The sequence below is a fragment of the Phocoena phocoena genome, chromosome 14, assembly GCF_963924675.1.
Source record: "Phocoena phocoena chromosome 14, mPhoPho1.1, whole genome shotgun sequence".
In the NCBI taxonomy this organism is placed as follows: Eukaryota; Metazoa; Chordata; class Mammalia; order Artiodactyla; family Phocoenidae; genus Phocoena; species Phocoena phocoena.
This window is the reverse complement of record NC_089232.1, coordinates 44,975,505-44,990,740: the sequence shown is the minus strand read 5'-3', so window position 1 is coordinate 44,990,740 and position 15,236 is coordinate 44,975,505. Positions and strand designations below refer to the sequence as shown.

Sequence of the window (15,236 nt, the reverse complement as noted above, 5' to 3'; positions counted from 1 at the left end):
AGCGTGAGACGGGGGCGGGCCAGCTCCCTGTGAGCCAGGCCGGGATGGCGAGGTCGCCTGCTGAGCCTCGCGGTCAGGAATTTCCTGCACAGGGTCACTGACATCGTGGCGCTGACGTCATGATGTCGGCATCTGCCTTTCGACACACCCTGGTTTTTCAAGAAGTGTCTCTGAGAAAGAGGCGGGCGTGGGGGGTGGGTGCGGTGGAGAGAGCGACATCATTCGGGGCAGCCCCTCCTGATGGGGGAAGCGAGGGCCTGGGTGTGAGACCGGTGCCCAGCCTGGTGGATCACGGCATAAGGCGGCACCTTTCCTGCGTCTTTTAAAATGATTTCTGGAACAGGGTTTTAACATGTTTGAGACGTATAATTGGTGGACGAAAGTCCTGATTATCAAGGTGGACCTTTGTCCTGGTCTTATCTTTCTGTTGGATAAATACATTTGAGTAGGTCCTGGTGGCAAGCTGGCCTTGGTTCTGAGGCCTTTGGGTGTGGGAAACGGTCATTAGGTGCTGCTCTGAGATGAGTAAAATGTGCATCGCAGACATGAATTAAGTGACTCTTTGGGGGACAGGTGTGTTGTCACTGCTGACTTTGCAGCTCCTTTGACAAGTCCCCCCTCTTGTCAGGCTCTTTCCCGATTATAGTGTGTCTCTGAGCTGTTTCAATGGTGATATTAGGTGTCCGTATACTGGGGGAGATGACTTTCCAAAACGCATGTAGTCAAAGCAAAGTTGGAGGGGGAGTCGCAGCTTCGACCGTCACTGTTAATTTCCTTGTCCAGCCGTGAGCTTCCGGCCTCTCTCCCACTCTGCTCTCTCCTCCGCCCCTGCACCCACAGGTGGAGTCAGTTCAGGGAGCTGGTGGACCGGAAGAAGGACGCTCTCCTCTCCGCCCTGAGCATCCAGAACTACCACCTCGAGTGCAACGAAACCAAGTCCTGGATTCGGGAAAAGACCAAGGTCATTGAATCCACCCAGGACCTGGGCAACGACCTGGCAGGAGTCATGGCCCTGCAGCGCAAGCTGACCGGCATGGAGCGGGACCTGGTGGCCATCGAGGCAAAGCTGAGCGACCTGCAGAAGGAGGCCGAGAAGCTGGAATCCGAGCACCCTGACCAGGCCCAGGCCATCCTGTCTCGGCTGGCCGAGATCAGCGACGTGTGGGAGGAGATGAAGACCACGCTGAAGAACCGCGAGGCCTCCTTGGGAGAGGCCAGCAAGCTGCAGCAGTTCCTGCGGGACCTGGACGACTTCCAGTCCTGGCTCTCCAGGACCCAGACGGCCATCGCCTCGGAGGACATGCCCAACACCCTGACCGAGGCTGAGAAGCTCCTCACGCAGCACGAGAACATCAAAAACGAGATCGACAACTATGAGGAGGACTACCAGAAGATGAGGGACATGGGCGAGATGGTCACCCAGGGCCAGACCGACGCCCAGTACATGTTCTTGCGGCAGCGGCTGCAGGCCCTGGACACTGGGTGGAATGAGCTCCACAAGATGTGGGAGAACAGGCAGAACCTTCTCTCCCAGTCCCACGCCTACCAGCAGTTCCTGCGGGACACGAAGCAGGCCGAAGCCTTCCTGAACAACCAGGTAACGTTCCTCCTTGCCTTGGCTTCCTTCCTGTCGGAGCAGGCCCTGGCTGCCTTTGGAGGCACTTCTGGCAGGGCTGCTGGTTTAAACCTCACCTGTGGGAAGTGAGAAGAATAATGGAAAGACATTTGTTTTTTCCTGACATCTAAGGCACTGAAACCCATCACAGCGTAGTAGGGGATAGAGCTGAAGATTCCCGCAGGGGCTATCTTGCCTTGCAGGTACAGTTCCACTGCAGTGACGGTCGAGGACCTCTTAGTGTGTTCATAGTACGTATGTCCTCATAGTAGTTCGTTAAATTAGCGACATTCTGAGAGGTGTTAATTCAGTCTGAAAAGTATTGGGTTGGCCAAAAAGTTCGTTCGGGTTTTTCCGTAAGATTACGGAAAAATCCAAACGAACTTTTTGGCCAACCCAGTATTTTAGGGGATTTTTTTCTTTTCTTTCTTTCTTTCTTTTTTTTTCTGAATGGTTCTGTCTTCGTTGCTCTAGAAAGGTCAGGGACTTGACCCAGTGACCCAAGGGCAGTGATTAGAGAAAGAGAAAGAGCTAAGGATGATCGCCAACATTGTGGTTGATAATCCTTCTTAAAAGATTGGGTTTGAACGGTCTGCTGCTCTCACCTTACGGGCACATGAGTGGACCCTTGTGGCTGATGCACAGGCCTTTGTTCACTTCCCTCACTCTTCGGGAAAAAAATAAGAGCATTTAACCACTTAGGGAAATTTAGTCACTTGCGGTGTTCCACTGGGATTTTTTTCCCCCGCCCAACTTTTTGTGTTAACTGACTCCATAGATAATTTCATATAAGTGTGACGAAGCAATTGTTGCAAAGTATGTTGCGTGGAAATGCAGAATGTAGGAAAGAGTGCTTTTTTGTTGTTGTTCTGAAAGCAAGTTGTATTTCATGATTTCTCATCCTGCTCTGATTTTGTTTTTCCCTTTTTAAATAAGGAGTATGTTTTGGCCCATACTGAAATGCCCACCACCTTGGAAGGAGCTGAAGCAGCTATTAAAAAACAAGAGGACTTCATGACCACCATGGACGCCAACGAGGAGAAGATCAATGCGGTCGTGGAGACGGGCCGGAGGCTGGTGAGCGATGGGAACATCAGTTCGGACCGCATCCAGGAGAAGGTGGACTCTATCGATGACAGGTGCGGCGTCCTGAGGTTCTCAAGGGAGTCATACACCCTGGGGCTGTCAAGCATCTGAGTCACTGGCCAACGTCTTTGGGGCTGTGGGTATAAATTCCCCCAGTGGGCAGGACGTGGGCACCTAGCAAAATTTAATCTACGAAAGAAAGAAAGCCTGAGACGCCAGACTAATTCTTAACCAAAGACTTAGGAGAGCCAGAGTGCTGAGTAGCGGTGGGGTGTGAGCCTTGCCCTGTGAGAGGTGACACGTAGCGTGTCACCCAGTGGGACCCCGAAAGCCAGACGCTTCCCCAGCCAAGCCCACATTCACCTTCATCCACACAAGACTCCTCTGAGGCCTTTCAGGAGGGGACAGGGAGGAAGGGCAAAGTTGGCTTGTCCTGAGTACCTGGCAGAGGCAAAAGAACACCATCAGGCCTTTCTTAGAAAATTGGCTTGGGTGATGCTGTAATAGGATCTTTTTCATAATAAGAAAAAAGGCTTTTCCTCCTTTTCTGCCAAGGCCTCTGCAAGATGAGATGCTCTTGTTGTATTTTTATTTATTTATTTATTTGCCGTTGCAAAAGATTTTTCTCCCTGGCCAGTGTTCTCTGTTAGACCCTCACGCCTGCCTCTTAACTCTGCCTCGGTTATTACTGAAGTAGGAGGTCTGGGCAGATCTGGCTTGGTTCTGGACTGGCCGCTTCTCTCTGGGTGTGGCCCACCTGGGTCAGTCACGAGCCTCTGCTGCAGCTGATCTTCCCCGGTGCCGGGGAGCCCTGGGCCAGATCTATGGGCTCGTCGTGAGACTGATGTCACCGAGAAACAGCCTCTTCCTCCAGGGTTCTCCGGCCTTCAAGTGCAGTGAAGAGGAAGAACTTCTTGCTGAGAGCGTTTCCTTACTTACCTTCTTAACCATGTCTGAGAGGGTCTCCTGGGACCCTGGGCCAGATGAACGTTTTACAGTGTGCAATGGAGAGGGGAATTGCTCTTGCCCTGTAAAGACTGAGCTCCTGCCTTTAACCAGTCTGTGCTTTGCACTGATTCGGATCCTAAACCGTATGCTCTCAGGGTGGCACTATGGAATAGGATGTAAGGTATATTAATTATAATTTTGTATCTGTTGCTTTTAAAACAGCTACGAAAAAGAAAAAGAAAAAAAATCCCTCCACCAAGCCCTTCTTCAATGAGTGTGAGAAACAAGGATTGGGCAAGACAGGCTTAAGCTGGAGGAGAAGGAATTTCTTTTCTCTTAATGCTGAATCTCATGTTGTTTTGTAAACATGATACACCATGTTAGGTGCACACAGCTGGTTTCCTGAAGGCAGGCCGGGCCACTGGGGACACTTGTGTTCAGGCAGGCGTGCAGCTGCCTGGCAGCTTCCTCAGTGTGTTTATCCGTCCCCTGATGCTGCAGCTGCAAGGGCTTGTTGGAAGCAGGTGACTCTGTCAAGACCGGAGGCTCCTGGATGTGAGGGAATGCTTCAGCAGCTCTCAAGTGCGGCTTAACCTTCCTTTTGTCCTTGACTGAGAGCCTGGGCCCGTGGGGTTCCAAGGCCTCCTGGGGATTTCTGTTGTTAAAAAAGCATTGGGGGGGCTTCCCTGGTGGCGCAGTGGTTGAGAGTCCGCCTGCTGATGCAGGGGACACGGGTTCGTGCCCCGGTGCGGGAAGATCCCACATGCCGCGGAGCGGTTGGGTCCGTGGGCCATGGCCGTTGAGCCTGCGCGTCCGGAGCCTGTGCTTTGCAACGGGAGAGGCCACAACAGTGAGAGGCCCGCGTACCGCAAAAAAAAAAAAAAAAAAAAAAAAAAAAGCATTGGGAAGAAGATTCCCTGCTATCCCTAAGCGTAAGAGAGATGGAAGGGGGATGGGGCTTTCCGGTGATCTGCCCTCAGGAGGACTACATTTTCTTATTTTCCTCAGCACGTGTTGACCGAATTCTGGTTTCACTTTAATATCCCCAGAGGCCTCAAGATCTGAAACTTGACCCCAGAGGACACTGGTCTGTTATAAAAAAATAGACAAATCTGAGTTCCAGGTGGTGTCAGGGCACATGCTAAGTAAATATCTAACTCTTCGGATCTGATCCCCGTCCAGAAACATTCTGACGCTCCCGTGAAGCTATTTTTGTAGAGAGCAAAATCATCATAACCTGCTTACGTTCTGGAAATCTCGTCGATTACCACTGAAGTTTGTTGAGAAGAAGAAGTACTAGAACAGAGGCGCTGACTCTTAACAGATGTGGGTGGGGCATGAGTGGGCTTTAAAGGGCTTGTGACTGGGTGGAAAGGAGCCTGCTGTCCAAGCCTGCTCAGGAGGGTGTGAACGGGTGAGCTTCCTGGCTCAGAGGGAAATTCCAGCCCCAGTGCAGTCCTGGGAGAAAAGGAAAAGCGTCCAGTTTCATAAAGCCAGACCTGATCTCACGTGGGGAAAAAAAGCTTAAAAATCACCAATCCACTTTACTTAGGTACCTGTGGTTCTTTATTTTCCGTAAGAACCACAGTTAAGCCCAATATCTGCCTCATGTGGTGAGGAGCTTTTGAGTCTCATTATAGGGGTAGGTGGTGAGAGATGGAAAGAGAGCAAGACATTTAACCTTGCCCCAAAGAGCACTCTTAGGAGTGTGGGAAGCTACGGCCAAGTTTAAGAAGGTCCTTCCCTATAATTAAATCCACGATCACCCCTTGAAAGACCTTCCCAAGTTTCGCTTCCCGTGAATACCATTGGTGACCACTAGTGCACAGTTAAGCCGTGCTCACTTCTCTTGAGGGTTTTCTGAAGCAGCAACCACCTCAGCTGCCCGTGTAGCTGTTTTTCGTCCCGCAGAGCGCATCACTCAGAGGCCGTCCTCATGTGTTGTTTTGGACCTGAGGCCTTAAATCACCATTTGGCCTTTCCCTCCTTCATGCACCCGCCAAAAGAGGAAAATTGTCCAGGCAGAAGTCCACTGGGCACGTGTGAGTCTTGATTATGTAAGAGAGACATTCAAGATTCCGTCCGGTGGTATTTCTCTCTTAGTCAATTTTGCCAGTGTTTGAAGTTATTTTTACTCCTATTATTTCTACCAGCTTCAAAGTTGCATGTCCCGGTTTAACTGTCCGTGTCTCTGTTTACTCCTTGCCATCGTAGCATTTTTGTGTGACGCCGGGGAAGAGAACAGGAACTTACATTCAGGGCCTTTGGCTAAAGGCAGGACTCTTGCATTTTGTGACTTAACTCCAACTCAGATTACCTTCCTCCTGAAGGTTTGCTTTATTTGCTGTCTTTCTCTTAAACCCGCCCCCTACAAATAGTGACTGGAATTTGAGGGTTGGGAACTTGAAGAACTTTTCTTGACATTCCTTCCCCACCCACATTTTTAGATGACTAATTCCTTTAGTCCGAGATCACTAGCAATCTTTAAAAAACATTTTTTTTAAAATTTTTGATCTTTGAGAAAGGATAGCAATGAAGTGAAGGGGCTTTGGCCTTTTATTTTTTATTATAAAAGCCACAATGTTAAAAATTCGGAGCGGAGGTGGAAACTACTACTTTTTAATCTCACCCTCAGCACATGCCATTTTAGTTTTTGCTTTTCCAGTTTGTGCCTTGGAGTTTTGTATCATTGGCTGTGCATAAACTCTCTTCATTTAGCATTATATGAGAAGTACTTTTCTATTGTTGTATCTTGCCTAAGTGGTATAAACATATTATAATAAACAATAATACCTGACGGTATTATTTCCATTCATGCTATTGCTGTGTTCTGTAGTCGCCGGTACCCGTAGGAACAGAGGGCAATTCCCTTTGGTCCCCAGGCAAGATGGTAGCTACAGTGCTGCCACTGTCCCTTGTTGCCAGCAGCCACTGCAGGCCCGTGTGACACATGCTTCACTGTAAGGTCTTTCTTGCTCTTGAAGAAGGTTCTTTAAAAGCCAGTTGGCATCAGGTGCTCCCTGAGCTGCCCTTTCTTGGTGTTGTAGAGAATCAGAGGTCGTGTTCTTCCTCCCTGCCATGGGGGCAGGGAGGGCTGGTCGAGAGACCTTGCCCAGGCACTGCAGCAAGAAATCGCTTTGGGAATTGGAATGAAAAACCAAACCTCCCCATTTGCACTCTTCCTTTGCCCTTCTTCGCACCCTTCGCTTTGGCTGGCTGGCGCTTGGGTTCCTTGGGAAGATGGGGGAGCTGTGTTATGACGATGCTTCTCGATGCTCAGTGTGGTACGGCTCTGTCCCGTGGCAGTAGGACCACGTGGAGGTAGCCCTTTCCGTGGCACTCACAGCATTCACATGGCTCTTCTTCACAATCTGGTGGAGAAACCCCTGGGCGCGTAAAGGAGGCTCGCAGGGGAGCTCTGGCACCTCCACGGCGTGTGCCAGAAAGCCCTGTGCCCAGCATCCACGTGCCTTGTCATTCCCCAAGTTCAGCAGCTCCTTCCAGGAGTTCTTTTAAGTTTTTCGGTTACAGTTTTGTGCTTTAACTTCTTTAAAACCTTGGTGAGCCTTATCTGTTAATGAAGAGTGGGATTGAGTTAGGTGTGTGATGTCACAGGTCTGAAAATTTTCATTCCTGGTTTATTGTTGATTTGGGTGAGTTTTTCTCCCGACGAGAATCTCGTCATCAGGGAAGGTTCCTTTAAGCCGGTTACATGGTTTTATGCTTTTTCTTAGCCATGCACATGGCCTGTCACCCAGATACGAGTTTCTTAAAGATCAATTTCATATTCTCACATAGTTCCTAAAATGGAGGCCCTCACCCAGCACATGCTCAGGGTTTTTCTCCCCTAACCCCAGATGTATGAAGCTCTTTTGCCTGCATCCTGGCCTGTTGTGTGGCTGGGACAGGTGTGATGGTCTCTTGTACCATGACTTACTCATTTGGAGGATGCTAAACTCTCTGGGTCGGGTTATCTTGTCTCCTTGACATGACTGAGAACTGTTAGTGAACTGTTTTCAGCGTATATTGAGACCCAGGAAAGAAGCTGGGTTGTAAATTCTGCATTTCCAGATTCCCTACCTCCTCTTTTTAAGATTATTTTTGTTTTCTTTGTAACAGACACAGGAAGAATCGTGAGGCAGCCAGTGAGCTTCTCATGAGACTGAAGGACAACAGGGATCTTCAGAAATTCCTGCAAGATTGTCAGGAGGTGCGTCTCCTTTTAACTCCTCCTTTCCTCTCTTCTCACAAGAGCAGCCGAGCCTTTGGCATAAGAGCCCTTGGAATTATAAAACTAACTGAGGCCAGAAATTCTTATCACGTATATAATTTGCAGGTGGGGCAGCGTCAGTTCTCCAGCCTACAAGCTACCACTTAAGAGTAACCAGATTATTACGATCTAGAAAATTGTAGGCTAGCACTGTGCTGTCCAGTGCAGTAGACATTAGCTACATGCGGCTGTCTCATTTTAAATCAAATGAAATTAAGAGTGTAGTTCCTCCATCATACTCGTTGTATTTTAAGTGCTCAGAAGCCAACCACCTGTGATTCGTGGCTGCCGTATCACACGAACAATGCAGATGTTAGAACATTTCCATCGTCAAAGACACTGCTGTTCTCAAGTATTCTGTAACCTAAAAATATCTAATATTATATTTTAAACTATTTACAATGACGCACATTTAGTAGTACAGAAGGAAAGAAGTAAAAGGAACTGCAGTTGGCTACCCAGGTAAGAAGAAAGATTTAAGAACATAGAAACTGACTTTCTTATTCACTGAAGACCTTGACATATCCATCTTTCAGCCTCCTCAGGTGTCTGTCTGATATGCCCAGAGCAGCAGTAATCCTGATCTCAAACTCTTTGAGTTTTAGCATGTGGTATTAATCTGAGGATTCTCAAACTATTTCGTGCTCCCCTGATACATGCGTAAACAAACTGGGGAAACTAAAGTTCGCCAGAAAAATGCACTCTTCTCTGCAAGCTAGTTGGAGAAAAGCATCTAGCTGACGTCACATGGGTGAGATCACGAGCACATCGTCGTATTTCACCGTCTGCCAGAGAACCACAGTGAGACCCGGTCCTCTCTGGTTTATTAGACTTTAAATCCCATTGGAGGCAGAAATGGGATGAAGAATATCCAAGTGAAGCGGCAGGGACCTTGGGGACGGGGAGTTCGAGGGGTGGGGAGAGGATCGAGGTCATGTGCTAAAAATATGACTGGACTCATCACGAATCCCTCACATGCAAACTTATAGCTGTGTGTTAAAAGAAATGTGGCTCTAATAACAGCTGAGTCAGAGAGTCGGTGACAGAAGCAATCCTTCATGTCCATTAAACTGCTGTCTTACTGTGAATCTTAGAATATGCTCTAGTAGCTAAACCTTGAGAAGGGAAGAAAGCCCCTCAACTCTGTGGCTTAGGGTCTGTTGCCTTTCAGGGCCACACTGATGGACCTAGGTCTCTCGGGGTTTGCCTAGAGTCAGACAGGCTGAGGACAGGAGTGCCTCTTCAGGTGACACCTGAGCATTAATAACCTATTTGAATAGGAGGCTCATTTAAAGAGGCATCCGCGTCCCCAGAGAAGGCATAGGGAAGAGTGATGGGCTCCAAGGTTAGCTGCGTAGAGTTGCACGATGTGCTGCAGTGAATACCAAGTGGCCCTTCAGCACTGGAGGGAGTGAAAGTTGTCAGGAGACGTTTGCAGCCTGGGCTGTGCCTTCCCCAGCTCGAAGGTCCCTGAAGTACCTTGATGTTAGCCTTGAAGCACCACCAGTGACTTGTTTTAACCTCAGGACATATTGGAAGTGTTGTGCTGGGGAAATCAGTGGGATTCCATACCCTTGCTTAAAGGACAAGTTACTGAGATGAAATTCATTGACCTGAGCGTGGTGAAACCTGGACTAAATTTGGGGAAAAGAATGCCAGGAAGTGAGCAGGAGATGAGAGGACGGAGGAACCTTTGAGAGAAGCTCAGTTGAAATTTCCAGCCCCCATTTTCCATTTACATACATGTGGATTCCAAAATAGAAATGTGTGGGAAAACTAAGCAGATAAAACGATAGTCCTTCCAAGCTGAATCACAGGAAATAGTAGCGTTTTAGATCTTTGTTAACGCTTGTTCCAAATGAGCATCCTTAGTTACAAGGAGTTCCCTCCTTAACCACACCAGTGACTGTTAGGCACGCCCAGAGGGCTGAGCCCTGCACGATTTCCCCTCAAAGTATGCACAAAGGTTTTGACTGGGCTTTGTTGTCCTGGAGACGATTCGCAGGTCTCTTTGTGACTGCTCGGCCAAGTCTCCCTTGTTTATCTTTCTCTCCTTGAACCTCATTAAGAGTTAGTACAGCCATAGGATCTGCTGGGGGTACCACATCGGCATATATAGTTTCCGCAGAGTGACGGAATTTAGGTCAGGTTTGGGGGCTCCAAAACCCTCAGTGTAGCAGTACAAGCAAAAGGGTGATATTATTTTTAAGAGATACTATTCTTTGACTATAAACTTTCCATCATTCAGCCTCATTAGAATACACCCCCTTTTAAGCCAGAACCTCTGAGAATGGAGCTTGTGTGTGTACCAGCCCAGCATTTGAAAACCTGTCTATTATTGTGCTGGTGGAGTTTTACAGAGCACCCGGAGGTCAGATTTAATACCGTTGCTGGCTGTTGGTATTGTTCAAGGTCTGGAGAATCCAGGTTGTCTCGCTGTCACGCTCCCTTCCTCGTGGGTTAGAGGCTAGAGGGGGCTGGGTTGTGAATTCTGCCATCATTGCCACCCGCCGAGAAACACTTCCTGGATGGGGAAATTTATCGCAGCAGTGCCGTGGGAATGAGCAGGGCCCACCTAGCCCCAGTTATAGTTAGCGACACAAAGAGCATCATAATTTTTGTACCGTCATTTTAATGTGATATCCTGAAAAATGAATGATTTAAAAGGTACTGCTGTTCTGTTGTGTTCCCTCGCACCATACCTCCTGTTTTCTGAGATTGATTTTTTTTTTCCCCAGGAGGACAGTATAACTAGACGCGGTGGCACGGGGATAGCGAGTTCAGTGCTTTGCTTTGAGCTTAATCCAGTGATCAAAGCATTTTTTCCTATCCTTTTCCAATCTGCACAGTGTTCTGTTCTGCAGAGAATGAGTATATTCTTAAATGACCTTTGCAAATGCCCACAAATAATAACTGTGGTTCTGATCCCAGAATGCTGATGGAGGGCTGATAAACTAGCAAGTTCCGTAGCTCCATTTCATTGTGCGGCATTGCACGCTGCTTTATCTGTAGGATGATGTGTCCAGCAAAGAGCAGATTTGTTTATAAGCCTCTGATTTTTATGTAGCTCTTTTTTTAAAAATCTCTCTTGGGTAGGTGTTTATGAATAGCGCAAATATGTGAATGTCCTTTGCACTTCGGATAAATGCCTTTTATTGTGTTTAGTGTGTGTGTACAGAGTACAGGGGAAAGTTTTACCATTTGGTTTCCTTTTAACCTCTTTTCTCCTTAGATTGAACGGCCATAGCATTTCAGATCTTAGTTACTCAGGTAACTGGAAGGAAAATAGGTAATGCTTTTAAAGTAGGAAATTTAGTGTCTCGGTTGCTGTGTAACAAATCTATGCTCCTTGCTTACAAAGGGCGTTATGAGGTTTACTGGGGTTTTTTTCCCTTAATAAAGCATGACATCAAAGATCTCACGACTTTTTGCTTTCAACCCCACTCCCTCCTGTGTGCTGGGTGAGTATCCTGAGGAAAGGAGGGATGGTGCCTGGGGGTTCACCCATGTGCAGAGCCGGGGTGCTCCCATGACTCGCATCACCCTCCTTGACATTGTTTTCAAAGAACAGACTTTGTATTGTTGAAGCAAATTTATGGGGAAGCCTTTCCTAGCAGCAGCCCAGGGTGCAAGTGAATGGCCTCGGAATTGTTGATTCTGTAAGCGTTTCTGTTGGTTTTATGCACCATTTCTAAACCTTTGGTGATGGGACCATGAAGCAGTTTGGGTGCAAATTCGTTGTGGCAGCAGCTGGTGTAAGCGTGGCTCCTTGTGGTCACCTTAGGAGGAAGGGCACAGCCCCTGAAGGCGTTTGCCTCTGGTTCCAGGCCGATCCTGCATTTGTTTGCGTATCTTTCGCCTGGGCAAACAAAAGCTCTTCCTGCTGTGATGGGGTAGGAATTAGGACCCTGGTGTGGCCAACTACAGGCAGGCAGTTGAGGAGCCAGGCAAATCAGGATGAGAGCCAGCAGGAGAAGTGTGTCCAGGAGCCAGACTGGGCTGACTCCTGCCCCAGGCTTCTCAGATCTGTCTGTCAGTGGCTGGCAGGCTCTGTGAAGAGGCTTCCTAGAGTTCAGATCCAAGCAAGACACGTTGGGCCTCAAAATCAAGTCCTGTGAAGTGTTTCTTGGTCTGAATGGAAGGTTCTTTACAGACAGAGGAGGAAAAGGCGCAGGTGACTCAGACCTGAAGGGAGCATTGAGAGGCCATCGTTTCTGCCTTACGCCTATAGTGAGCAAGTTACTTACGCTTTTTGGCATCCCCATAGATAGGCCTGTGAAGGAAAAGGGAGGGATAAAAGAGTAGGGGCTTTGGTTTTTTTAAATAAAAGGACTAAAAGTAAAAGGATTACCGAACAGAGTAGAAGACACTTAATCATGCTTAACACGGTATAGCTGGCACGGCTCTTTGAAGGAGAAAGAAGGTTGTGACTTAGCCTGGTTAGGGCAGAATTTTAAACACAGGCCTTTGGGGGAAAAGCTGGTTAAGGGTGCCGAGCAGTTTGAAAGCTGGCTCGGAGCACTTTTGTACTCCTGGATTTAATGTTAGATACATAGTCGGGAGCAAGGCTCCGGTACAGTGTCCGTACGGTGGAGATACCTGCTGTGACGGGTCAGAGTTGTAAAGTGAACGTTTGGTTGTCTGTTGACATGGAAACGTGGAGTGTGTGTAGTATGACATGATGGCTCTTTCCGGGCAGAAGAAAGGCTGATGTCACTGTGATTACAGTCTCTGAAACCTTCCTGATTTTTTTTTTCTTTCCTAGCTGTCTCTCTGGATCAATGAAAAGATGCTTACAGCCCAGGACATGTCTTACGATGAAGCCAGAAATCTTCACAGTAAATGGTTAAAACATCAAGCCTTTATGGCAGAACTCGCATCCAACAAAGAATGGCTTGACAAAATTGAGAAGGTGAGTTAAGATGTTTGATGGGGCTCCGTCGGTGTGGCCGTGGTGAGTAAACGAACTGGGTGGAAATGAGCTCCTTTGTATTTAGCACGTTTTCCAGCATATTTGAGTCATATCTGACCACATACAGAAGTGACAGCCGGGAGCAGTCCCGTGTCTCATCTGCTGCCCCTGATGGACCGCAAGCCCCTGGGGCGGCGTCCTCACTCTGTTGATCATGTTATGTGTGCTGGACTGTGACAGAGACTGAGCGGATCCATGGAACTTAGAAATATTATGTATTTTAAATAATCTAAAATGTGTTGCTTCGGCACAGGGAGGTTCTCTGCAGCACAACGGAACACGAATGTGACATTCCCCACCCACCCTTCTCTTCCTTCACACTCTATGTTGTTTCAAACTCTTAACGGTTAAAGTAATGTATTACGGTCTCTTGGGGGTGATGTGGAGGGGATGGAGTTTTAGGTTATTGGCATCAAGTGTCCCTAAGCCCCAGCAATCACTTGGTGCTCCACGCCTGTGAAAACCACAGTAGGCCAGGCCATTGTCAATTTTGTTGAGCAGTTAACTCTATGTGGAAAGGCTGCGCGTGCGTGCGTGCGTACGTGTGTGTGTGTTGAATGAATAAGAAACTCACAGGTCAAATATCTCAGGTTTGTTTTTCACAGTGGCACCTATTCTCCTGCAAACTGCATGTATGTGTGTTTTCCAGGAAGGAATGCAGCTCATTTCAGAAAAGCCAGAGACGGAAGCCGTGGTGAAGGAGAAACTCACAGGTTTACATAAAATGTGGGAAGTCCTTGAGTCTACCACACAGACCAAGGCCCAGCGGCTCTTCGACGCAAACAGAGCTGAACTCTTCACCCAGAGCTGTGCAGATCTGGACAAATGGCTGCACGGCCTGGAGAGTCAGATTCAATCTGACGACTACGGCAAAGACCTCACCAGTGTCAACATCCTGCTGAAAAAGCAACAGGCAAGTGGCTGTTTCCCTGCCGTGGTCCTGATAGTCTTAACTCGCCCACCGTGTTCTCAGACATCCCCTTGGTGTGTGAAGGGATCTTAACCCAGCACAGCGGGCTCTGACAGCATCGTGGGACATTTCCAGAATCAACTGGAAAGACACAGTAGCAGTGTTGGGTGTCCATGCATGGAAATATTCTTTCATTATCATCTTGGTTGATGGATAGTATCACCACTTAACAGTTGAGTAAATATTTGTTTCATTTAGTCTGCAATTTACATGAAGGAAAGTTATTGTGTTTGCATACTTGACTGTATAACGTCTAGATATGTGATAGTTACCTGAGTTGTTCAGGGCACTTGATAAATAATAAAAGAAATTTGGGCTTTTTTGCATCACAGTAAAGCCCATCTAAGGGCCAGTGAATTTACTCTGAATTGAGGAGGAAGCAGCTCTGGTGAGGTTGAGCAAGCAGGTTGGTGGCAGGACCTGGCAGGAGCTCCCTGGGCCAGGTTTGCAGTGTGTGGCCGAGTCCTCCCCTACCTAAGAAAAGAGTCGGTTTATTCTCAGACGCCAGCCCCTTGTCTCTAAGCCGGCCGTGTGTGGGCTTCCCAGGGTGGTCGTTCCTGAGTGAGAGACCTCTGCTTCTGCTTTTGCTCGTTTTCCTCATGTAAATACACCGTTAGGATGTTTTTAGCCATTATCCAGTGTTTTAAAAAAAGAATAATCAGCTTTCTGACTGAAGAAATCAAGAGGAGATGGTAACATTGGCCGTCCTTCTGGCCTAAAAGAACTGGAAACAGAAGACTTGACTCCTTCCTGGAGGTTCAGCTGGTTTCCAACGTCGTTACGGCTTCTGAACAGGCAGATGAAGGCTGTCCTTTCCTTTCCCCATAATTAATTCTTGTTTCCCCTGTCATTTGCCTCCTAAGTTCCTGGGTAAACTTGACAGTTGCGCCCAAGTTGAAAAAAATCTTTCTAGGGATTTTTTTTGGAAAGATCAGCTGACGAAGTGGAGTGCTAATTGCTGGTTCGCTGGCCATGCGGAACCATTTCTTGGGCTCTCCACTGTATCAGTGAATATTCTTGGGTCTTCCATTTTGGCCAGTGCCACAAGGGAACATTTTACAGCACCCTCCGTGTGTCCCTCGTCTCGGGTGTGAAGGTGGGTCTGTCTTCGCCCTCAGATGCTGGAGAATCAGATGGAGGTGCGGAAGAAGGAGATCGAAGAGCTCCAGAGCCAGGCGCAGGCCCTGAGCCAGGAGGGGAAGAGCACGGACGAGGTGGACAGCAAGCGCCTCACCGTGCAGACCAAGTTCATGGCGCTACTGGAGCCCCTGAACGAGAGGAAGCAGAACCTGCTGGCCTCCAGAGAGATCCATCAGTTCAACAGGGACGTGGAGGACGAGATCGTGAGTACCTCCCTGCCTGGCCAGCCTGGTGC

General features: G+C 48.1%; 1 protein-coding gene across 2 annotated transcripts in view; it reads left to right on the top strand.

Annotated features, from left to right (window-relative positions):
• SPTBN1 (spectrin beta, non-erythrocytic 1) overlaps positions 1–15,236 on the top strand; it is a 196,109-nt gene that overhangs the window by 157,763 nt on the left and 23,110 nt on the right. For both annotated transcript variants that reach the window (XM_065890892.1, XM_065890893.1), the window contains 6 exons: positions 841–1,597; positions 2,552–2,754; positions 7,769–7,859; positions 12,685–12,831; positions 13,541–13,804; positions 14,980–15,204. In XM_065890892.1, coding sequence (XP_065746964.1) covers positions 841–1,597; positions 2,552–2,754; positions 7,769–7,859; positions 12,685–12,831; positions 13,541–13,804; positions 14,980–15,204 — 1,687 coding nt within the window. The remainder of the gene's footprint in view (positions 1–840; positions 1,598–2,551; positions 2,755–7,768; positions 7,860–12,684; positions 12,832–13,540; positions 13,805–14,979; positions 15,205–15,236) is intronic.